General features: G+C 34.8%; 5 protein-coding genes across 6 annotated transcripts; 2 read left to right on the plus strand and 3 right to left on the minus strand.

The window, feature by feature from the left end:
• Positions 1–3,422: 3,422 nt before the first annotated feature.
• Positions 3,423–15,503, minus strand: LOC118273474 (nuclear pore complex protein Nup93-like). Its single transcript, XM_050695767.1, has 28 exons — positions 15,238–15,503; positions 14,968–15,148; positions 14,431–14,733; positions 14,202–14,344; positions 13,805–14,038; positions 13,573–13,714; positions 13,319–13,487; positions 12,907–13,012; positions 12,734–12,819; positions 12,522–12,648; positions 12,279–12,444; positions 12,109–12,189; positions 11,715–11,954; positions 11,438–11,635; positions 11,267–11,355; positions 10,910–10,994; positions 8,641–8,829; positions 8,464–8,529; positions 8,211–8,367; positions 7,985–8,138; positions 7,090–7,225; positions 6,641–6,848; positions 6,446–6,557; positions 5,908–6,193; positions 5,362–5,572; positions 4,954–5,117; positions 4,541–4,723; positions 3,423–3,520 (listed from the first exon to the last, which is right to left on the minus strand). Exons 1-28 carry the CDS (start codon positions 15,405–15,407, stop codon positions 3,437–3,439), a joined length of 4,470 nt encoding a protein of 1,489 aa, XP_050551724.1. The 5' UTR covers positions 15,408–15,503; the 3' UTR covers positions 3,423–3,436.
• LOC118273416 (uncharacterized) lies at positions 7,675–9,303 on the minus strand. Its single transcript, XM_035590380.2, has 6 exons — positions 8,912–9,303; positions 8,641–8,829; positions 8,464–8,529; positions 8,211–8,367; positions 7,985–8,138; positions 7,675–7,852 (listed from the first exon to the last, which is right to left on the minus strand). Exons 1-6 carry the CDS (start codon positions 9,113–9,115, stop codon positions 7,816–7,818), a joined length of 807 nt encoding a protein of 268 aa, XP_035446273.1. The 5' UTR covers positions 9,116–9,303; the 3' UTR covers positions 7,675–7,815.
• LOC118273473 (putative nuclease HARBI1) lies at positions 9,443–11,204 on the plus strand. Its single transcript, XM_035590453.2, has 5 exons — positions 9,443–9,871; positions 9,989–10,179; positions 10,254–10,386; positions 10,463–10,604; positions 10,683–11,204. Exons 1-5 carry the CDS (start codon positions 9,650–9,652, stop codon positions 11,072–11,074), a joined length of 1,080 nt encoding a protein of 359 aa, XP_035446346.1. The 5' UTR covers positions 9,443–9,649; the 3' UTR covers positions 11,075–11,204.
• Positions 15,504–15,750: 247 nt separating the features above from the next.
• Positions 15,751–23,486, plus strand: LOC118273615 (asparagine synthetase domain-containing protein CG17486). Of its 2 annotated transcripts, none has more exons than XM_050695257.1 (7): positions 15,751–15,855; positions 21,389–21,640; positions 21,716–22,102; positions 22,178–22,581; positions 22,666–22,840; positions 22,918–23,159; positions 23,290–23,486. In XM_050695257.1, exons 1-7 carry the CDS (start codon positions 15,784–15,786, stop codon positions 23,483–23,485), a joined length of 1,728 nt encoding a protein of 575 aa, XP_050551214.1. In that variant the 5' UTR covers positions 15,751–15,783; the 3' UTR covers position 23,486. The 2 variants fall into 2 exon arrangements, with proteins under 2 accessions (XP_050551214.1, XP_035446563.2); XM_035590670.2 differs by lacking the exon at positions 15,751–15,855 and adding an exon at positions 21,002–21,305.
• Positions 15,923–20,719, minus strand: LOC118273613 (regulator of nonsense transcripts 2). The gene is made up of 11 exons (XM_035590667.2): positions 19,874–20,719; positions 19,575–19,787; positions 19,384–19,440; positions 19,138–19,332; positions 18,796–18,938; positions 18,221–18,515; positions 17,926–18,141; positions 16,796–17,842; positions 16,562–16,711; positions 16,334–16,479; positions 15,923–16,249 (listed from the first exon to the last, which is right to left on the minus strand). The coding sequence occupies exons 1-11, from the start codon at positions 20,585–20,587 to the stop codon at positions 16,075–16,077; spliced, it is 3,351 nt and encodes a 1,116-aa protein (XP_035446560.2). The 5' UTR covers positions 20,588–20,719; the 3' UTR covers positions 15,923–16,074.
• Positions 23,487–23,950: the final 464 nt, after the last annotated feature.

Raw genomic sequence — 23,950 nt, forward strand, 5'->3', positions numbered from 1 at the left:
ATTACATTGTAGTATAAAATGATTAGATAGTTCATTTTACCTATACGTTTGCGATGTAAATTGCCGTACATAATTGATGTCCATTACTCATAAGTTATACCTAGGTACCGAAGTTACACGTAACTGATGTATGTTAAAAAAAAACATCATGTGTCGTGCATGCCATAGATTAGTAAAGATTAAGGATATAAGAATCTCCACACGTTAGATACACGCCAATTTCTAAAAATAGATTTCCAATCTAGTCTATCTTAAGCAGATTTTGACATATACCTAAATATCATGATATACAAAACTATCGTCAAATATTCTACCATTATGTTACCATCTACCCTTACATTAACATAGAAACCAGGTAACATGTTATGTAATGCCTTCTATTAATCTATTAATTTAAATTACCTCTTCAGTTATGTTTCTCATTAAGCATTTCTTGCTGAAAGGCATACGTATATGTATACTTATGAAACGTATATATTTTTTTTAATTTTACGCAGTGGAGTTTTTGTTTTAAGCATTTTTCTTATACGTTGGTAGATAAGTACATCAAACGTCTATACGTAGATAGATGTTATTTAATTCGGAATAACCTTTGTATCTCCTTCACCATATTTCAATATTTAGCTAACTTTTTCATATTAACAATAGCCAACTTTTTATTAGCACCAAATAAGTAAGCTAACCACGCAATAAGTAATATTGACAACATAGTGACATACTAATTGATTCTATCAATATATTTTTATGGCTCATGTTTCCCTACATCTACATGGGTAGTCCATAGTTCACAGATCAAAGATATACAGTGTACAAGAAAAGAACAATGTCCATAGACGTGACTCATGGACTTAAGTACTGGATGTACACAAAGAGACATTTGTCGTCAGGGTGTCAGCACAGCGCTGCTGCCTTTGTTCACTACCACTGCCTCGTGTTTAAAACGCAAAATATGATATATGTAATAATAAATGAAGCAATCAATCGATTTCTTAAGTTTTCTAAAGAATATTATGAATCATGAAACTGTTGTTGACATCTGTCCACTATCTCCTTTGTTTTATTTTTCTAACAACAAACTAGAAAGGTACCTACGTACCTACTACTTACATAGTTTTCCTTGTTTTCGCCTGAAAAACAGATACGTAATAGGTGTATTCAGATATTATGTAGATTTTCAGTTCGTTTGTCTGAAAATCTAAGTTTAACTTAAAGCCTAAACTGAAGTAACATTCCACTTATAAAATATAAGTACCTTTACCTATGCAGACACAGCAAAAATTTTGCATTCTAGTAACAAAGAAAATTACCTATAGTAATTCAGACAAACTGCATACTCGGTTTACCGGTTTGTAACGTGAATCTTAAATTTCATTGTTTTAAAATACTCGGAGACAATGGTTTTGTTGGAAACTTTATTCATTAGTAAGGACTTTGCTCAAAAACATCTTTGTTGAAATATAATTATGACAATGAGCCCGTACGCGGCCAAAAGATTATGATATTCCTTTATAATCCGCCTAAAAATATTTAAAGAACAGATTTATTTTGTAATTATCATAATAACAGCTGTATCTATCAGAAAAATGCGATATATTCTCGAGGGGTAAACATAAACTGCATTATCTGGTTGATAGGAAACCTTAGCTACGAGATAGCTTATCGAGGTGAAATTTTGACTGATTATGCATCGAAATTGTAATTGAATGTTATCATTGGTGACGGAGATTGGCAATACTACAGGGGTCCCTTTAAATAAATATTATCAAATTATTACTTGGTGCAACATTATTATTATTTGATATCCCAATACAATAATGGGAAGCCACGGGACGTACCTACGACTTAAAAGATTAAACTATTCTACTCAAGATTTAACTCTTTTTAGATTAAACTATGGACTATGGAAACATAAATAGAGATTCGATATTAGTCATATTACCTAAGTAGGTATAGAGAGCACCTAGATTGCCACGAGGCAGGTTCTAAAGTCTGATCTGTCTGATGCACTTTGACTAACAATATTGTACCTAATAGGTTTTATTATCTAATACCTACTCTATTGACCCTCTCTTTACAGACAAAACATCAATGAATAGGTAACTAATTAGTATCTATTAATTAAATAAACATAATCAACTTCTGTTCCAAAGATATTTTGCTACAAGTCGCCGAACATTGTAAGTAGATAAGCATTGTACTCAGCAATGATAAAGTTACTATCCGGAACATTCTATCGCATTAAGATACTTATATGATTTAACATGATACCTACATAATTATGTACCTAAATGATAGGTATTCTGTTGGCAGGTACATTGTAGGTGCGTGACTTTGCTTCCGTAGTCCATTAAAATATTGCTAAACTAAACCCTGTCAATTCTAACGTGTCGTAGTCTGATGACAGTCACGACAGTCAGCTCTGCAGAGTACCGAGAGTAACGGGATCTAAGTAAAAAATTGCTAGAGATACGGTTCGAATCCGAACCCGTACCCGAACTTTAAATGCACTTGCAAAGAATCAGCGCAGAACATCGATGCTTCTGAAATGATAGCTATCCCAAACTAGAATAACCAAGAATGTATGTTTAGATCATATCATGTGGGTTATAGAAGAGAAGATCGATAGAACTCTTAGTTTACAATCCCATATTCTGAAACTGCAATTGTACTTAGAAAATGTAGCCAAGTTAGAAATGAGAAGGAAAGCGTAATTGCTATTTGTGTAAATCTATAACTCGAAATTTTAAGTTTGGACTCCAAAAATGTCCAATCTATTTTTTTTTTCTAATTGATACCTACACACTATGATTACGATAAGCATTGGCTATCGATTTCGTTATGTAAGAAATGAGTTGCACGACCTTGTGGAGGACGTTACTGACAAACTTTATACTTACCTAATCTTTGCATTTTCAGTGCTACCAGTGCTACGCATACCTACCCTACAAAAGTATATTATTGGATTAGGTGAGTGGGAGGACTAAAAACCACCCCGTTTCTACTTCTACGTAATCCGCGACTCCGGACCGGGCATCAGCCCTACTGGGCTCCAATCTGTAGTGGTCTATAAGACACGAGTGGAACGCGATGCGACGTTTTGAAATAGACTAAAGAGGTTATCTTGTTCTGCAATGGCAGGCTGCATATCGATGATAATTATGAGTTCTCAGTAATTAGATATTTAATCTTCACTGTATGTATCTTTCTAGCTTCCTTCCTTTTTCTCACAGAAAAAATGGACATTAATGATTACATAATAAACAGATCCTCGCACTCCTTTAATGTTCAAGCAAATCATTATAACCAATGATAGCCACTAATGTCTTTAACTAAGATAACTTCTATTTGTGTAATTACTGCTAAGATAAAATATAAGTAACGAGGTACTATCATAAATGGCATGGATAACAAAAACGAAAGTATCACAAGTAATTGTTTATTTACTATCTTCAACATCATCAACATCGTTCACAGCAGTGTCGTCCTCAGAGTTAGACTCACTGTCACTACCACTGGGTGCCTGTAACATAAAAACATAATAAATAATATAATCAATGCCTTTACATAAATCTACCTACTATTTTGTACATGCTCTTAACTAGGTGCAATATGAGCGCAATCGATTAATCACGAAAATTTAATTCCGATCCCCATTCTCCTGAATAATCGTCTATCGTCGAAACTTAAAACTTTAGCCACTGTAACGAAATACAAGCATCTGCATTACAGCCTAGACTGTTCTAGATATCGCTCTGAAACCATGTTTTCAGAGCGGTAGTTTTTGAACACGTACCTAATGTACCTATACACATAGATTATTTTCTTTGTTCTCATGTTAAGGCTGATTAACACTATCGTACACAAATAATTATAGATATACGATTGTACATAATTAATCAATCGATTTCGTAAGCAGATGTAGATTTGGGCGTGTACCTTAAGTATCTAATCCTGACTTTATCTAAGAATGTAGGTATGCATATATATTATCGGGTATTGCTAAGGAACAAAATAGATCAAATCTAAAGTTTAAAGTTTATACAGATGTTAGATACGGCTAATTAGTACATGGCTATGGATATTTATAAAATTATTACAAAGCAAATATTTGGATAAATCCGCTATTTGTGACTAATGATTAAAATAATTTATTTCTATTATAACATTAGTCACAAGAAGAGTGTATTCCCAAACAATTTGAGACTCTTATTACACAAATCAACGGAAATTGAGCAAGCCTAAATCTATCATTCTTTACCAGACCCTTAGGTTAGGCCACTCTAGAGTAACGAAGAATTTGGGAGACAAGTTATTATTATTTTATTTTTTTTGCTGGCTTTTTTTTGTGACTGGGAAACTGACTACCGTGTAACGTGTAGCGGGTTCGATTCCCGCACGGAACAACTCTTTGTGTGATTCACAAATTGTTGTTTAGGGATTAGGTGTCACGTGTATGTGAACTTGTATGTTTGTAAAAGCACCCACGACACAGGAGAAAATCCTAGTGTGGGGCAATGTTTTAAAAAAAAAATTTCGTTACCTCAAACTTCAATTCGGTATTGTTGCTATTGAACAGCGTATCCTTGACATATCGGAACATGTGGTCGCGGCAGATCTCGTCCGTGTTGGCCGGCAGCCAGCCCCGCTTCAGGTGGCACATGTACCCCGGCGGCGGCTCCACTGCCAGGATCTCTTCCACTTCTGGTATTTGGATGTCGCAGTACTAAGGAATATAATTGTGTCAAGTTAAAATTAAGTCCTAATATTTTAGAAAGACATGGATTATGGATCTATTCTCTTGGACATCATTTCAATGCACCTTTTACTACATGATGTCTTTGTAACATGATGATTAGAAACTCTTAAATACTATATAAACTATTAAAAACTCTGTGCAAATAAACATTAACACACAAATCGCAAAGCAATTCAATAAACAATTTTCCTGTTCACCTGGTAGAATATGTGCCGCTGTGCGGGCGTGATTCCTGGTCGGAAGTACACGGTCCCCTCAGCAATGTCCTCGTTCGCCGGTGCAGTCTCCGCGAACTTCCTCTTCGGCTGTCGCTCGCGGTCCATCGTGTCGTCACGAGACATTATCATGGACCTCACACCCGCTAAGGAAACAAGCCAGTATTTATTTATGAGATATTGAACTGTCATTCATGGGATTACCAGTTAGCACCTCCAAACTGTAAGCAGGAAAATTCGTGAGGATATTCATCAACTACTTATGTGAAAACTACTGGACCAATTTTAATAAAATTTTACATGGAAATAGACCTGTATTGACACAAAACCTTTGCTTCTTCTTATTAGTATTAGACCAAAATAACAGTAATAATGAAACTAAATTCTTACCTGCATGTCTTAACCTGAAGTCCAATGTCTGATATTTCCTAGAGCTAGGATCCTTTCTAGGATCATATCCATACCGCACCCACATTGACCTCCAGGGACCAGTCTTCATGTACACAGCAAGACACGGCATAATCACCTTCAGGGATACCAGCCTCAGCTTTGTATGATACCTTATTAAGTTCAGCGACCATATTGGTCTCTCTTCAAGGAGCTACAAGGAAATGTTATAGAATAAAAATATTTTCTTATAAAAAAATCCATACAATAGTTTGATTTTCTATATTGCACGCAGAATATTGTTGTACCATACTTTATTATTTGTCAGTGGTGTCTCAATAATGTTAGAAAGAACATATAACTCAAAACCGTCATATTGGTACTTTCCATTGGTAAGTTTTGAACCTATTCTCTCATTCATGAGAAGCAGTCATCTTAAAACTTTGCTCTTCCACATTTTTTACAATAAATAGAAAAGAAGGAATGTTGAAGTAAATGCAAAAATTAGCAGACAGAAGAAAAAAGATAGGTAAACTATGTAAGACTTACCTTTTTAACAATTTCAAACTCTTGATTCAATGTTGGCTGGCACTCGAGCCTCTGTTCTCTCTGCTTTAGATATACTTCATGTGGTTCAGCCGGCAAGTCATCAATCAAATTAAATATATATGGAGTCACTTGTGTTCCTCTTAAATTCCTAATTTTGTTGTGAACACTTTCTCTATCTCGATCTGGAGAAGCCCGTTCTGGGTATCTCTTGTCTGTATATGCATAGCCAATTGGTCTCTCAAACCTAGTGAAGCTTGAGGGAATTAAAAATAGTGGAGCTGGTTGACTGAAATAAAGAAAACAAATTATGTTAAATATCTATGTAAATAAGTATGTCAATACATTGAATAAAACATAGTCAGTAGATTAGTATAAAAAAATTTTGATGCCTTGGGCCAAAAAATTGTGATATTGAGTTATACACATAATTCAATGGAGAAAAATTTACTGATGCAATATTTTATATAACACAGCTTTTGTCCGGAGGGCATTGATGTAAAGAAATAAAGAAAATAACATGTTTTAGTATATTACTCACAGCATGAAATCTATTGTATCTGTCCCAGAAGGTAAATATTTTTCTAGATCACAAGTCATAGGGCCATCACTTGTCTCTCTGTGTACTGGCAAATATTGGAAGTCACACATTGCTGAAAATTAACATAATTTCAATTATTACTTACATAAGTAATTTATAAAATACTTTGTAATAAACAGTAGATAGTATACTAACATTCAAACCTGAACATAGTTTTAACACATCCAACCACAGATGTTGAAATAACTTCCCTCCTTATTACATCACCTTCCTTCACTTTCTTAACTTTGACTTTCATAAGCACTCCAGCTGCTTTTTTGGAGGAACCATATATCTTTCTTACAAATGGATTTTCTGGTTGGAAAGATAATCCCAGACGCTTTCTTCCAGCATTGCTGTAAACCTGAAAATATATGGTAAATATCACCAAATTTAATTATTTTACATGTGATTTTATTAATGTTATAAATGCGAAAGTTTATGCGTATGTTTGTTACTTAATCACGTCAAAACGTCTGAAGGGAAGGGATAAAGAACTAGAATAGATTATGGTATTAATGGTCTGGAAAAACACAGGCAACATTAATCCCACAGGAACGCAGGCGAACCCGCCGGCAGAACCTAGTTTTATACATAAAACTTACACTTGAAATGTTCCTTATTCCACCTAAACAAGCAATAGCCTTGTCGTCGTTTTTAACAATTCCAGGGAACAATAGCCCAACTAATTCGCGATCTAAATTATTACTTTCCATGTTAATGATTACATAAAATTCGTTTTATAATTTACTTTTATAAACAAAACGAAGCACATGCGCATTGTTTGTTTTGACACATTTGACATTGACATTGATTGACAAAATGTCAGTTTGAACGTTCCATTTCATTATTGACGAATACTGTATTTTGAAGCATGTTCCTTGTCCATTTAAATTCTCGTGGAATCACATCACATCACATAACAAAACAAGACTTTTCAAGTAATAATATTTTTAAGAACATTGATCCTTTCCTGTTCCAAATAATTTTAAAAGAAATAGTAAGAGGCAATGGATTGATCATCTAATAAAGGCAGTCCTGAAGAACGTGTAAGATAAATAGGCATCATAGGGCTCTTTTCGTAAGTTTGCTGTACCAAAATCGGTAAAAGAAACATAATATTTTGAAACAATGACGTCGTTTTGCAAAACAATGTATGCGTAAAACTAACAAGAAATGAAAAAATCATATTTAACTAATATAAAATTTAATATCACAAAATCTACACTAATTGCTCAATTATGTAATTCTTATTGCAGTCCATAATAATAATTATTATTATTTGAGTATAAAAATATAGTTGTGCTTATTCTCTTGTTCTTATATTACTATCATCGATGCGCCACAGCTTCCACAGCTACCAAAAGTCTGAAAATATATAAAATTATATATCACATAAGCATTGTGAACAGTGTGTACGCAATGCAACTTTCCACTAGATCAAGATTTAATGTCACCTCAAAACAAATAATGTAAGATAGAAATAACAATAATACTTACTTCTCTAACAAGACATTTCTTTGCCTTTCAATCTCAAGCCTGTCTTTTTCCATTTTAAGTCTCATATTGTTACACCTTTTCTTTTCTAAAAGCTTCTGTTTCTCTATTCTAATTCTCTCCTCTTCTAAGTTCAGAAGTCTGTCATGTACAAGTCCTTGAAACAAAGAGTACTTTAGAACATCTCTAATTTGTCAATAAGGAAAAGTAAATAAAGTTAAATACTGACTGACTGGTCTTCCTCGTTTCCATAAAGGTTTCCCTGTGACTGGAGCTGAGGACACTTCATTGGGTCCCATACCAGCATCAGGGTCTGTGACTACTCCATCACCAAGACTCATTTCTATATCTGCTGCTGTAAAGTGCTGAGAGTCTGATGGCCATTTCTGAAAAGATTTTATTAGTAGTTTACCTTCTTTCAAATCTAATCTAATCTAAGATTATAATTAAAAAACAAATATGTTCGACAATCCTATATGTACCATATTACTTGTGGAAGGATCAGCACCGCACATGTCATCTGTAGGTCCTGTACTTTGTGTAGGTGCCTGAAAATTGTAAGGACAATTTCTACTTTATAACATTTAAATAATATAAAATGACTGTAAATTAAAAAGCCCAACAGTAACTTGACCGTGATGATGATCAACATTTATTACCATTGTATTAACTGCTGAAGTTTCTGGTACTCCTGAAAGTCCAAAAACTGAAGTGTTTGTACAGATAAGTCTTAATATTTTCTCCTCAGCCTCAGTTAGTTGTGTGTTAGCATTACATCCTGGTGTAAATCTGTTTTTTCTTATTTTAAATGCCTTTTTCTTGACATTCGATTTCCAATCTCTCCATGTCTGAAAATGCAAGTTTCATCTAATTGTAAAATTTAATTCTTTAATTGAACGAAAGTAATAGAAGTTTTCAATTTTTTCGGACCTGTTGCCATTTATCAGGTGTTTTGATTGCACCTGACCCAAATCCGGAATTAGCATTAAGTTTTTCAGTAATTGTAATCCATGCATTCGTTTGACGAATTCTTCCTTCTAAACCTGTGAATTTCCCTATTGCTAATTCCTTGTCTTCTTCCAGAAAATGTAAAAGCATGTTTAACTGTTCTGGGCTAGCTTTCCGTCTTTCCATCGTTGTGATAGTAAGTTATTAATGGCGAAAAAGTACAACGAGGTCTTTAAAGAACTACCTTCTGTTATAGGTAATCTTAATTATATCTAAAAATACTAATTTTCTGTTACAAAAACAAAGAAATTTGAGAAATAAACTATTTGTTGTTGCCCTAACACAAGTTTGTTTTTTTTTTCAACTGTCAAAATGCCGTTCGGTCATATTATGTCAAAAATTTTAATCTGTTCCACGAAAAAAATAAATTCACGCAGATATTATCGACATTCATACTGAAAAATAAATCTAAAAGACCTTGTGTCATCAATTTATTCGCTAAAAAATATTGTTATATGTCATAGTTTATGGTCTCATGTGGATAAAGTTTTGTTTGTTGTTGTTAATTTCTGTTTATTTGTAATTATTAAAGAAAATTCGAATATTCTTCAATAAAGTACACCACATAAACAATGAATATACATAGAACAATGTCTACCTATACATTTGGCTAGATTAATTAAGTTTTAATTATTTGTAATATTTTAATGTTACTGGAAAATGAATACATTTTTGAAATTAAAAATGTTAAGAGGTAGTGCTCACAAGGAAAGGATCGCTCGCAGGCATATAACAGATTTTTCTGACTGTGTAAACTTGCCTGATTCTTATTTACTAAAGAATTGTGGTGTCAATAGAAATGTATTCCATAATATTCTAAGATTACTTGAACCTGTTGTTCCGAAAACTCAAAGATCTAATGGAATACCTTTCCCTTTGAAGGTAGTCGAACTGTTCTTGGCTTAGTTTTTGTTATTGCTTTGATTATTACATGAAATAGCTACATAAAAACTTTTTTGCAAATACTTTATATGCTGACCACTTTATATTCTATCCCAGGTTTTAGTGACCCTATCGTTCTTAGCCAGTGGCTCACATCAGAAGTCAGTTGGCAAAGACTTCAATATCAATATATCACAGAAGTCTGTTAGCAGAGTTATCAAGATTGTGGTTGAGGGCCTGAACATGGTGCTCAACAACTGCATAATATTTCCTAGTACTGTAATGCAAAGAGACCAAATCAAAGAAGGGTAAGAAGATTCTTCACAATCACAATCTTAATAAAGTTTAACTATAGCATTACAACTGTCCACTGGAATTACAGATTTTACAGAAAATATCATTTTCCTGAGACCATTGGCTGTATAGATGGTACTTATGTTGAAATAGTGTGTCCAAGAGATGATGAAGAGGCATTCTATGACAGAAAAGGACAATACTCCATACATGCACAAATTGTAAGAATACTCATTTATTACTCATATCCCTTACATTATTTCACCCTATTGGTTTTTGTGATTTATTCTATTCCAGATGTGTGATGCAGATAGTAAAATAATAGCAATATGCTGCAGATTTGGTGGTGCAGCTAGTTGTGCATATATTTGGAACAAAATGAACATCAGACCTTTTGTTGAAAATATCAGCAGACAGGGAGAGATGAGTTGGCTCATTGGTTTGTTTCAACAATTCATCTATAATCTAAATTAATAATTTTAAATCATTTAAAAACTAACATTTAATCACTTTTCAGCTGATAACAAGTATCCACAGAGAGCCTGGCTAATGACTCCAATACTCCATGCACCTCAGGGCACACCTGACTCCCAGTACAACCATTTTCAAGGTAGAACTAGGAGTTGTATTGAGAGATGTATAGCCAAGCTGAAAGGCAGGTGGCAATGTCTTTATAAAAGACCACTGCATTATACACCAGAGCAAGCAGCAAAAATAATAAATGCTTGTGCAGTATTACATAACCTGTGCACCAGGGCAGGCTTGCCTGATCCCCAGCCTTTTGTGGACCCAGAACCAATGCCAGTTATAAATGAAGTCACAGAGATGCCTGAAGATAATGTCAATGACCTGTATATCGGTATAGAAGTGAGGAGGCAGCTGGCTGAAAGGATCTACTACAGTGTGTAGTCAAGACTGATTTGAAAGATTATATTTATAATTGCTGCTTATCTTGTTCCGCCTATACTTTTTGAATTGAATGTGTAGTTTCTTATTAAAACACAGTATTCTTAATTATAAAATAATATGTAATCAAAAAGACTTTTATAACCAAATGTTCCTTATCAATATTAGTGCATCAGAATCTGCATCTGTGCCAACTGGCTGTAGGTGTCGCCCGGCATTCTGTATGCAATGTTGCCGGCAAAGGTGTTCAGTACTTCAGCTTGTTCACGTAACCATTCCACTTGCTAAAAACAAAACAGCAAAATTAAATATTGATTGCTACTATGATTTCAATCCATAGCAAAAATTTCGCTAAATTAGACTCACCTTATTGTTCTGTGATGCAAGTGGTTGCGCCTGGGCTGCTGTACGCAACTTTTGTCGTTGCGCTAGAAGAATAGTGCAGAGGGCTCGCAACACTGCAGGCAAGCTACGCAAGAGCTCACCACGCGCCGTACGCGCAGCAGATACGCGAGCATCTAGCTCACTTGCGTTCAATGGCACTAATTCACAATCACGTAATGTCTGCAAATAAAACATTAATATTATTATGAAAACTATAAAAATATGTGATCAAGTTGAATCACTTGAATATTATCATTACCTCGATAGCGCCTTCGAAGTTTTCGCTGTGGAACTGATCAAAGAAGGTCATCAACTTGCACAGTTTAGTGTAGGCCTCAACTAACGCTGACGGTAGCGAGCTTCCGTCAGCCGAGCGTAATCTCTTTGACACATGCTCAGCTAGAATAGACAGGCGCTGCCGTAGTCCACCCGCACCTCCACCACTATTCACTACTTGTGCTAATAGAACACAGAATAGTTCTAAAACCTTCTCTAAGTTCTGAAAATAAAATTAAACATATTAGAAAACGATTCTGTGCACCGCGCAGGTTCGTCCGGGTGGCAGGTAGATAAAAGTAACCTTTAAGATTTATCTGTCTTTCTTGTTACTTGTTAATTTGATAACATAAATAACAATTGAATATAGAACTTACCCCAGCAATGTCATACATTGTTATGGCATCTTCAAATAGGCCTTTATTCACTAGCTGCTCTGCTACATTAAGAGCTATAACCTAAAATAAAAACGAGTCATGTCATCAACCATTTTATAGTATATACTTACAATTTTTAGAAATGCTTACTCTTTACACAATATACATACTTTGCTATCAATATGTGGGTTGTTGAATTGGTCCAGTAGGCCAGGGCTGCGCAACCCAGTCATCGCATCCATTCGCCCAAACAGCAAGTCATAGTCGCGACTCTCAAGCGCCAGATCCGTGCAACAACACATAAACAAGTTCTTTCCACTGGGATCTTTGAGATTTCTATGATAAATGAAAAATATTATGTTAATAGATTATATAAAAACTAAAAACATTAAATTATATTAAATTTGTTTTACCTTAAGAAGAAGTAATAATGTAAAGCATCAGATGGATCAGTGAGTTCAAATTTCCTGACATACAGAAGTAGAAGTCTCGCCAAGTTGAGACGACGGAGCGGTGGCGGATCGTCGGTGTCGACTGACACTAGAACAATACAATATTTTAACATAAAGTAATATAAAAAAAAAAAAAACTGATAATTTGAAACAGATATTGTACATGAACTTACGTAAAGGTGCTTGAACGTTGCGCGGTGTTCCTAACATGTATACGTCGTGAAGGGCTAAAGCCATATGCACACCATGTACTTGGAATCTGGAATAACATTAGTTCTCATGAATATTGCATACCAAACATTTACTAAGAAATTATGTAGCAAACATTTGACTTATAAATTAGTACCTTGGGATTCTCGACAGGAATTCGATCGCAGGTTCAAACTGACCAGTTAATGTGAGCATTTGGAAGTACACAACTGGTTTCTCATATGCATGGTAATGAGTTTCACCTGCAAAAAAACAATAAATGTATTACCCATTAAAAATGTAACTGTTACTACTATGATGGAAGTCAAAGATACTAAAGTAAACAAGGATTGACGGTGGCGCTCTTTAGGTTCTGCCTACGCCCACTGCATAAGAGGTTAGTTATACGCTAGGATTTTCTCCTGTTTCGTGAGTGCGTTTACAAACATACAATTTCACATAAACCCAAACTCCGTGCGAGAATCGAACCCGCTACACGTTGCACGGCAGCCGGTTGCCTAACCACCGCACCATCCATGCAGCCGTATTACTAATATATTTCAAATTACCATATTCTTCTAAAATCATTTTCTGTAAATCAGAATAGGAGAATGTCTCGGTCTCATTGTTGCTGCGTGACTTGATGAAGGAGAGTTTAAGCCAAAGGTAATCGTCAGCCGTGCGCGCGACTTCGTAATGTTCGTCACTTAGATCACAGCAACCTATGACGCAATATACCTGAAATACGATAAGCATCATTACATTTACTCTCATAGAGATACATAAGTTTCTGTGTGTTAAGACTATGTTATTCTATACTTACAGCCCGTTTGTAAGGATCTGTAGAGTTTCGCACTTGAATTCTATAGTGGAAGTTGATAGCAGTCTGTAGTTTATCACTCAATGGTTTCTCTGGATTCTTTATGTATTCTTCTAGAGCTGAAATAAACTCTTCATGATCTCGGCTGCAAACACCAAAATTTTATAACTTTTATTAGTATAGTAAGCTTTTTGACTAAAATTTAAATTAATCGTAATGAAGTCTTACTACATACCCTGCCTTCCTCAAGCAATGCAGGGCAGCATTGGCATCTCCACTTCTAAGGCAGTAGTAGACCATGGGCCAGAGCGGGCGTTCATCAATGACGCCGTCAGTTAACACCTGCACATTCTGTCCTTGTAGGCGGAGCCCTACGAATCCTCTCACCAGTGGGTATGTGCCAGGCTCCCCACCACGCATTGCTGCTGCAGGGTTTGCACGCACCACATCACTCATGTATAGTTTATATCTAGAAATAAAATAAGTGTGAAATTATATTCATTTGTGGAATATATTAATTCATTTCTCAACAGTCATGAACTTCATATTACAGAGTTGTAAACTAAAAACCTCTGACTCACTCAAGGCTAAATAAATTTAATATTATACTGTTGTAATTTTATAGAATTTACCTTTTCTCTAAGTATTTCTTTCCTTGAGCCACAAGACATTGTTGTATGGTAGGGTTGCCTCTAGCCTTCAGAGGGTCCTCATCTCTGACTAGGGCTGGAATATTTGCCATTGTCTTTATTATCTCCCACATTTCCTTAACTTTCTGTAAATATAAAACAATAAAAATATGACTACATATCAATATTGCAAGACACATGTTTTTTTTTAAATATCAGTATAATTACTAACAGGATCATTGAATTCCTCAGCAACTTGTGCAAATTTCTGATGTAAAGCTGTCCTTGATTTAGATCCTTGGAACACAAGCTTGTTATATTGGTGTACTTGTCTAGAATATGCAGCCTCTATGTTGTCAAGCATGGAATGTCCGAACTTCTTTGGTGCATCTGCAATACTTGGCGGCTCTGGGGTCCTCTTCAGGTCCAGCCAATTTTGAGAAGGACCAATCATAGCATTCATCAACTTAATCTTTTCTCTGTTCCATTCTGACAGCATATGTTCCCATTTTTGATCTTCAGTAGTTTGTAGGGACTGAAAGTAGAATAACAATGTAAACATAAATAGCAACTACTTATCAAAAATATTAACTACAAACTAGAGCGAAGTCTGTTTGACTCAAATAATTATTTTTTTAATTCTCACGACAGGCTGCCGTATGATGACAAATAATGCATAAAAAATCATACAAGAATCATTTATGTATTAATATGAATTAACTATAACTACCTTTATTGATTAAATAGTAAAAACAGACTTTAAACTTACATTTTTGTTAACCTCATCAATTAGTGATAAAATTGCATTTTCTCTTTCGTTTCTAAGAAAGCTTTCAATGTCAGAATCGGCTATAGGTTGGAGTGGCTCGAAAGTTCGTTTGGAGCTTAGAGTCTCAAGTTTCTGTGATATCTGTTGTAAATCTATTCCTTTTGATCCAAACAGAAGATGTCTGCAACAAACCACATTCGAAGGTTACGTCAAGAATATAAAACAAACAGTAGAAATAGGCTATGATAAGTAAAATCAACAAAGTCTTACGCTTGGATATCGTTAGCTCCTGACTGGATAACTCTTGAATATAACTCCTGGGACGCCTCAAGCACCTGGCCCAAAGAACGTTCCACTCTTGGCAACTCTTCATTGCCCTCGATTTCAGTGGTTAATTGTTCGGCTTGTTGCAATAGTTTACTGAAATCGTCGTCAGCCATCGTGCACAATAGGTTATTAAATAAGTAAGTAACTATCTAAATAACGGCCGGTTCACCCTCCCGCTCGCTTTCTGGACTTGACAAGTTGACAATTGGTTTGAATTGACATTGACATGATTGACACATCGCTGTTTTCTTGTCTACGGATTTTGATTTTTTTTACTAGGTTTGGCAGCGGTTTTGCACATGGAATAGAATTCTATTTGTGAAATTACTAATTCATTTTATTTTATTTATCTCTGCAGAGATGTCCATGTGATAAAGATTACTAACAATAAAACCCATACTTTACTATGTAATCATAATATTAGTAATTTATTATTAGTCCCACTCCCATATAATACGGTTGTCTTTCAAGACTGTGCTACCCTTAAAAATGTGTGCTATTGGCAGATCAAAATGTTCAAATTGTGAGTCCAAACTGACTGTACGACGGTGTGTCACCTCAGTGAGTAATTTCAGTTATTGTATTCCTATCAGGGTAGCTCAGTCATAAAAATAAAAAAGATACCAAATTTAGTAAATAAGCTCCAATTTATTTCCAACTAAATACATACATTCATTAGTATACAAAACAGGAAGTACATCTCTCAACATTTTATTTCATCTTCGAGCTAACATTCAGAAAATCATGATAGGCAGGAGAAGAATCCCACCATACTAAGGGCTATTTAAATTTTTTAGGTCCAAATATTAAGTCAGCATCGGGCGCGCCTTTGGGATGCTGGTATTTCTGTCGAACATGTTGCCCTCTATTAGGGTTACCGCTACCTCCTGACCCGCCTCCACTTTCTGCGCTGTATTCTTCTTCTTCTTGCCTTTCTGATATGTTTAGGGTTAAACTAAAATACAAAAGTATTATTATTTAAAAAATTTATCAATTTACGCAAATGACGGTATTTTTAAAAAAGATTAAATATACATACAGTTTCATTCTCTCCATTTCTTGTTTATCAGCTAGAGCTTGTTGCTGTAGGTTGCTTGCCAGTTCTGGAGGTGCATTAAATGACTTGTATTGTGGCTTAGTACCTTTCCGCACCATCAAGACGAATTCAACGCCTTCTTTGCCTTGCTGTAAACGATAAATAATTAATTACATAATAGCAGAGGCATAAAAATAATTTTATATTTTTCCAAATTCTATGCATACATACCAAGAGCTGTTCGTAAGTTTTCTTGGTAGTTTGACGACAAGTCATTGGGACAGCGATGTCTCGCTGTTGAGGGCGAGTCTCACGCTGCCGTTCAGCTATGTTCTCCATTACCATTTTTTCAAAAGCAGATTCAAATTCAACATCTTCCACCTAAAAAAGAGATCAGAAATATTGAATAAGAAATATCAGAAATACTTTATTTTTAATACCTATGTTCAAAATTATGTAACTTACAGGTTTTGGAGCTGGTCTTCTAGGTTCGATTGTAATATCATCATTTTGCTGCATTTCACTATCGTCATTTCCAGTATTCTCAGTTATAGGCTCCTCATCAGAACTCTCTTCAGGTAATTGAGGATTGTCTGTTTCGTCATCAGTCTCAATTATGGTATCGAGGCCCTCATTAACACTGTCGTCACCCTGGTCATCTGCATCATTATCTTCTTCCCCTAATTCTGGGTACAATGTCTGACGTAATTCTTCTATTGCATCTTTACATTCTTGCCAACTAGTGAACAATGTCAGCTTAGGTCTCAATGTCGTCAAACATTCTTGGTATATATACCTAACATAAATAGGAAACATGTTGTCATCAGTCCAGTGAGGATCAGATTGTTTAAACCAGTAATAATTTTGGAAGAAAGTTAAGAAATAATCCAGACGCTTTTTGCTAGAACCACTGTTAAAATACGCGCCACAAGTCTCGAGAAGGGCGCAGACTAGTCTAATTCTGAATACATTATCAGGAGGGTCAAGAGGAGAAACATTGTTGTGATCATTTGTTACTCCGAAAGTTATAAAAGAATATAAAACTGTGAAAACATCTCGTGAATCTAATAGCTTGTAGTTGTACAATTCTCCCAGATATCTGACTGTAGCAATTCTTCTCTGATTATATCTTGGGTGGGGGTCTTCCATAGTAACTCTGATCTCTTCCAGAATAGTATCTACTACAGCTGGGGCCACAGCCTCCTGCCATGCAGCTAGTTCAGCTGTCAGTCTTGCCAAAGCTCGTCTTGCACTTGCTCTTACTCTCCAGCCCCCTGCTAAGTGCTGTATAGCAATGGCTGCAGTGTCTGGATCATCCCAATTCAGTTTACGCATCAGTCTCAGTATCTTTTCTTCATTGCTTTTTTGCAAGTCTTCATGGAGTACTTTCCGTATAAACTGATGCATAGGAGGTTCTTCTTCTTTTGGTTGAGCTGGAGCTTCAGGTGGACACACATAATAAAATGCATTTTCAATTTGTGTCACATAACGTGAGTCTAAAGCTGATACAGTCTGAAATTGAAAATAATTGAATTAATATTACTGTACCTGTAATCATTGTTAAGCAATAGAAGTGGATTAAAAAATTAACGAACCTTTTTTCTCATCATTTGTTGCAAATATATCATGGTTCTTTGATGAGTGTCTGGGTTACAGTACAAGAATCTACCACACGTCTCGAGTAGATTGCACGCCATTTCTATATGATGGTGTTTAAAGTCATGCAAAAGGACTTTTAGACAATACAGTGCTTCCATTTTCGAATATAGACTAAACTTAACCAACTCGCCAATGAACCTCACAACTTTGATCTGTAAAAATTAACAGTGATTATAAATATGGTGGCAATTTCGATAGAAAATCATGTATAAAGGGTAACAAAAAAATTACCTTTGATTCAATATTGATCTGATCTTTTTTCCTAACATGATACTTAAAGTCTTGTTTCAACATCTGACACAAATCTACACACACATCGGGCAAAACTGGGTAGAGGATAGCAGCAAACCTTGAGTAAAAGGGTAATAGATCTAATCTAGTCCTGGCAACACTGAAAAGCACCCTTGTCAGTTTCTTCCTGTTGTTCTTAGTATTGAGATTCAGAACAAAATCTACTGCAGCATTGTCAATCAACTCTCTGTTAATACAGTTAGGAAGTTCATTCAAAAATGCATCCAGGGCATACCTAAAAAAAAAGAAAAAATAATGTAAATGAGATCTATACAGTTTGTGATATGTAGTTATATGAGTGACTAGCTACTTCCGCGCGGTTTCACCCGCTCTGTTCGGTTCCTATAATTCGAGGCGTGATGTTTTATAGCCTATAACTTCCTTCGATAAATGCGCTTTCCAACACAAAAAGAATTATTTAAATCGGACCAGTAGTTCCGGAGATTAGTGCGTTCAAACAAACAAACAAACAAACTCTTTAGCTTTATAATATTAGTATAGATAATGGCACATACTTGTTGGAGACATTTGATGGCTGTGCCTCTTCCTGCTCCATGTCAGGTACTGGTAGAGGTCCCTCACTGTCACTCAGTTCATCTTCCTTCAGATCTTCATCCAACATTTCTTCTGTTACTGTTTCAGGCTTACTCTTTACTGTCTGTAATTATGAAGTTAAAATAAATTCTAGCTATTTTTATACAACCTTGTATAAATTCTAAAATTAGATTGTTTACATTCAGATGACCTCATCTGAATGTAGACAATCTTTCAGATGTCAGATGACCTCATCTGAATGTACACAATATGAATCATAAGTATATACAAGTTAGAAGATGATGATGACTTTGTTAACTTACCTCTTTCACTTGATAATTTGGCATGAAAACTTTTAAATCTGGTAAACTGGTATAAAATGTTCTGGTGTCTTCATCTTGCCAGGGATCAGTACCTGCTTGCATGGTGAACTCTTCATTGCCACCAATAGTCACAGTTCCTTGGGTCTCAGTCACTGTGAGGGTCAATGTGGGAGGCTCTCCAGCTTCACCTAATTCAAATGTGCTACTGCTTTGCCGAAAAGATATTTCTCTCCAACCTCACATATATTCACCCAACACTTCAGCAAAGCTTTGAGCACCAGCTAGTAACTTGTCATAGGTAGCCTGCAAAATATTAGAGTAATACATAAAACAATTAGGTACTTACATTCAGAAATAATTTATGATTATATCATTGTATCAATTCCAGAGTCCCTAAAGGGTAGAAGATATCTAAAAATGTTAAAAAATATAACTACCTGATGCTGCTCCAGCTGATCCTTTCTTTCCTGAGACAACTCCCCTCGGGTATGAAGTGTCCTCTGATTGGCTGCATGCAAAGCTTGCAGTTGTGTCCTCTCAGCTAGTAAATGTTTAGTAAGTGATAGAAAGTAATCCTTCAGAAGGGTTCTTACAGCCGTTTGTTTTTCAGCAGGCAAAAATGGATTTCTAGGAATAGTCACATTATATTTCTGGAAATAATAACTTAAGTAAAGTACATATTACAATATATTTAGCTTATTTTATTTTATGCTTTCATTGTACAGTTACAACTTACTTCTGCAGCTTCTCTGATTTTCTTTGGTACTAAGCCAGCATAATCCTCGCCACAATGTTTACAGAATGACAACAATATTGGTATATTGTTATGCTCCTCCTTATCCATGTTTATCAGAACAGTAAGAACATTGCCCAATAATGGAAGGCCCATCTTATTAGTAAATATTCCAACAGCTACCAGCTCTGCATAAAATCGTATATCCACACGCAATTTGGATGAATTAGTTATTTTATCTGTAGCTTTGAAAGTAAGAATTTTTTGCCAATTCTCAAAGAAATTGGATGAAAAATCTGCATAGGTGCGATGCAATGCAGAGCACAAATTTATAGCAGCTGCAATGTCAGACATCTTTAGCTTAGCTTCCGCAATAGCCGCAGCCACTTCCGATATGTATTTTGTGAGATTTAGTGTATTGAAATCTTTTAAAAGTGCATCAATTTGCGTTGCACTAAATGACTTCAACTTCTTCACAAATGTTGTATTTTTCTTCAGACCAGAATCCAATTTCGAGAAATAGTTATCTGGCGGACGAACACAGTTTAAATTTTGGTTTCTAAGTTCTGTCTTTTGTTTTACTCTCGATTCTAGGTTAGCTGTGTATTCATCGAGGGCTGCTTTCTCATCTTCCGCACTTTCTGTTTTGGAGTCTGTGTCAGTCTGTTGTTCATTTTTCTCCGTGTCTTTTTCGGTAGACGTCATGTTAATAGTCATTTAGTTAACATAATATCAGTAAGTCCAAGGATTTGAGTAGATTCTTCAATTATCCAATAATGGAAAATAGTATTTTCGTACTTTTTCTGTTGTTCTTGTTTACTATTTGACGGATTGGTCAAATCAAAACGACAACGTGAAATGACAATGACATTTGAAGCGTTCGGATATATAAAATGACAATGACAGGATGAATTGATGAATAATAAAATAAATAGTGCTTTTAAATACACAAAATATAGAGCTTAAATATTTCGATTATTTTACCTGTGTCAGTCACCGTTACCAAGCGCTGTGTTTAATTCCATTGCATAGTAGTCTATAGCATGGTCTCGAAAAGCCGAAACTGAAAAGAAATTCGAAACCTCTAAACGTCAAAGTCAATGTGCTACAAATCCATCATATCTGCAATCGTATTCACAGATAATTGATTGTATATGTTTTTCTTTCTTCGTGGACCATTTAGATAGAGATTCTTATTTCTTCGTAGACATTATCCTACTCCGTCTGTCTACGTTTCCCCCTATACTTATTATACATTTTGGTCTACATTTCTTTCACACTCGTAGTTAATAAGTAAATAAACTCGTTCAATTCAGAGAATTATCATAAAAGCATTTATATACCTAATAACCTGTACAAAACTGAAAAAATATTTACTTATAACATGTGTGGAATATTTTGTGAAATATGTTTTTGCAATAAAACCTCAACTATGGTATTTAATTTAATATTTTTATTCAACAAAAACAAAATACTTATATTAAATTATACCTTATTTAAATAACAAATTACTTTTAGGATGATCAAGTGATGAAACGTATTAAAAACAGAGGGCCCGATAAATCTAATTCATTAGAAATCGCCTTAGGTGATGATATGAAAGCATTTTTGTATGGTGCGGTGTTGTGGATGCAGGGTCCTGAATTAGCACCACAGCCTGTGGAAACTGAACAGGGTGTGTTATTGTACAATGGAGATATATTCGATGAAACATGGCCCAGCAATATCAGTGACACATTAGTAATTAAGGATAAACTACATGACAAGTCTGTATGTTACTTCTTAAATTACCTTTTGTATTTCATTTATTATTGTCAATAATATAAGCTTAATTTGTTTTGCCAGAATACACTGTCAGAGGAATACATCATACAACAACTGAAATCATTTAAAGGCCCCTTTGCTATGATTTACTTGGACAAAATAAATAAAAAAATCTATTTCATGAGAGATAGAATTGGAAGAAGTACTTTACTTTTTCACAAAAGTAAAAATTCTATCATAATCAGTAATGTTTTGGGAAGAAATTACAACTGTGTTGAAGTTCCAGCTACTTGTATTCAGATACTAAATTTAAATACTAATACAATAAAAGTGTATCCATGGGATAATAATGAATTAAAGACTGAGGAATATTTAATTGAAGATTGGCTAGAACAACTAAAAATGCAACAAAGTTTACCAGATGATGAATTTTATTTTGAATATATAGAAGAACAATTTAAAGAAAATGTAATAACTTTTATTCTCAATGTTACATTTAAGATAATATACAAAATGTAATTTATTTAAAATTGTTTGTTTCAGGATGACATAATTAAATTAATTGAATCTACAGCTGCTTCAACACAGTGTAAATTGTCAGCAATGAAAATACTGATTGAGGATAACTTAATAAAGAAAACAGTCTTAAATGTGACGGAACTACTGGAGAAGAGTATTAAATTGCGTTTACAAAAACAACCAAACAGATGTAAGAAATGCTTAAACACTGAAGGTGATTGCAAGCATTGTACTGTTGGAATATTGTTTTCTGGTGGCCTTGATTGTACAATACTAGCTGTACTGGCAGATAAATATTTACCGAGGGAACAAAGTATAGACCTCATCAATGTAGCATTTAAAAAGGATGAAAAATCTACATTTGATGTCCCTGATAGACTAACAGGAAGGCAGTCATTACAAGAGCTGCAAAAACTATGTCCAACCAGGTATGACCATTGCATTCATTGTTGTCACTACATTTTAATACATTTTTTAATACTACTAATATACTACTTATTTGTGATTTTAAGGGATTGGATATTTAGAGAAGTAAATGTTTCAAAAGAAGAACAAGAAAAGTACCAAGAGGATATTATAGGAGACCTAGTGTATCCCCGAGAAACTATCTTAGATGAAAGTCTTGGGACAGCATTGTGGTTTGCTGCTAGAGGCCAAGATTGCTTACATGATGTGTCAACCAGTAGGGTAAAACAAGATTAAGAAAATAATACGCATTTTTAAATATTTATGCAGTAAAATACTAATAAGAGAATTAATTTCAGGTTTTACTAATAGGTTCTGGAGCAGATGAGTTGTTTGGTGGTTACACACGGCATAGAAATGCTTTCAAACGGAAGGGTTGGCAAGGTCTCAACAAAGAGTTACTGCTAGACTGGAAGAGAATCTCTTTCAGAAATTTGGCTCGTGATAACAGAGTTATATGTGATCATGGTAGACAACCTCGAATGCCATATTTAGATGAAGACTTTACAAATTACATACTACAATTAAAACCATGGCTAAGGTAAATATACATTATATTAAGTATTCTATATTTATCTAGTATTTTCAAATTTACTAGCTACTTGTTTTTACTTAGATTTAAATTATAAATTGGGTGAACATAATTTAATAATTTTGCAATGTCATTACAGGTGTTTCCCCAGTGAAGATTTGGGCATTGGTATGGGCGATAAACTCATGTTAAGATTAGTTGCCTTAAATCTTGGTTTAAGTGAGGCTGTTATTTTACCTAAGCGAGCTTTACAATTTGGCTCCAGAATTGCAAATAAGAAAGAGAAAGGTAGCGATATATCGAAAACTTTCAAAAATAAAAATATTAAAATATAAACTTGGTTTTGATCTTTAAACACAAGCGATTTCGGCGCGGTTTCACCCGCTTCTCTCCCCTATTGATCGTAGGGTGATGTTATATAGCGTATGACCTACCTCGATACATGGACTAACCAACACAAAAACACAAATCCATACAGTAGTTTAGATACCTACATACATGCATAACCTCACGCCTGTTTCTCACGGGGGTAGGCAGAGATAATGGGACGCTGATTGCTACGAATCTTACATACCTCTTTCGCTTCATCAAAAGTCGTCATTCTTTTCGTGCAGTGGTTTAGATACGACTATTTATTGGTATTATCTTATTATTTATTTAACTGGTCAAAACTGGATTGCGATTACGTCTCAAATGTGAGAGAGCCATTCCTTCGGCATCAATGGGCGTGAAACGTATACTCATTTTGTGTTTTACCTTCTGAGAGTGAGATAATCGGAAACCCAATGTTCCTCATCCCT

This window comes from Spodoptera frugiperda, chromosome 1 (assembly GCF_023101765.2).
Source record: "Spodoptera frugiperda isolate SF20-4 chromosome 1, AGI-APGP_CSIRO_Sfru_2.0, whole genome shotgun sequence".
NCBI classification, from domain to species: Eukaryota; Metazoa; Arthropoda; class Insecta; order Lepidoptera; family Noctuidae; genus Spodoptera; species Spodoptera frugiperda.

What these genes read in the sequence shown, in the direction of transcription:
- LOC118273474 (XM_050695767.1), bottom strand. Translation starts at nt 15,407, where the DNA reads ATGGCTGACGACGATTTCAGTAAACTATTGCAACAAGCCGAACAATTA. An exon ending in GGAGCTAACGATATCCAAGC is followed by an intron (nt 15,149 to 15,237) that starts GTAAGACTTTGT and finishes GGTTTGTTGCAG; the next exon opens with ACATCTTCTGTTTGGATCAA. An exon ending in CATTGCTTGAGGAAGGCAGG is followed by an intron (nt 13,715 to 13,804) that starts GTATGTAGTAAG and finishes TGGTGTTTGCAG; the next exon opens with CCGAGATCATGAAGAGTTTA.
- LOC118273613 (XM_035590667.2), bottom strand. Translation starts at nt 20,587, where the DNA reads ATGACTATTAACATGACGTCTACCGAAAAAGACACGGAGAAAAATGAA. An exon ending in ATCAGCTGGAGCAGCATCAG is followed by an intron (nt 19,441 to 19,574) that starts GTAGTTATATTT and finishes AATATTTTGCAG; the next exon opens with GCTACCTATGACAAGTTACT. An exon ending in AGATCAATATTGAATCAAAG is followed by an intron (nt 18,142 to 18,220) that starts GTAATTTTTTTG and finishes TAATTTTTACAG; the next exon opens with ATCAAAGTTGTGAGGTTCAT.
- LOC118273615 (XM_050695257.1), top strand. Translation starts at nt 15,784, where the DNA reads ATGTGTGCTATTGGCAGATCAAAATGTTCAAATTGTGAGTCCAAACTG. An exon ending in ATAAACTACATGACAAGTCT is followed by an intron (nt 21,641 to 21,715) that starts GTATGTTACTTC and finishes TTGTTTTGCCAG; the next exon opens with AATACACTGTCAGAGGAATA. An exon ending in CAATTAAAACCATGGCTAAG is followed by an intron (nt 23,160 to 23,289) that starts GTAAATATACAT and finishes ATGTCATTACAG; the next exon opens with GTGTTTCCCCAGTGAAGATT.
- LOC118273416 (XM_035590380.2), bottom strand. Translation starts at nt 9,115, where the DNA reads ATGGAAAGACGGAAAGCTAGCCCAGAACAGTTAAACATGCTTTTACAT. An exon ending in ATCCTTCCACAAGTAATATG is followed by an intron (nt 8,368 to 8,463) that starts GTACATATAGGA and finishes AAATCTTTTCAG; the next exon opens with AAATGGCCATCAGACTCTCA. An exon ending in AGAAATGTCTTGTTAGAGAA is followed by an intron (nt 7,853 to 7,984) that starts GTAAGTATTATT and finishes ATATATTTTCAG; the next exon opens with ACTTTTGGTAGCTGTGGAAG.
- LOC118273473 (XM_035590453.2), top strand. Translation starts at nt 9,650, where the DNA reads ATGAATACATTTTTGAAATTAAAAATGTTAAGAGGTAGTGCTCACAAG. An exon ending in GAATACCTTTCCCTTTGAAG is followed by an intron (nt 9,872 to 9,988) that starts GTAGTCGAACTG and finishes ATTCTATCCCAG; the next exon opens with GTTTTAGTGACCCTATCGTT. An exon ending in ACTCCATACATGCACAAATT is followed by an intron (nt 10,387 to 10,462) that starts GTAAGAATACTC and finishes ATTCTATTCCAG; the next exon opens with ATGTGTGATGCAGATAGTAA.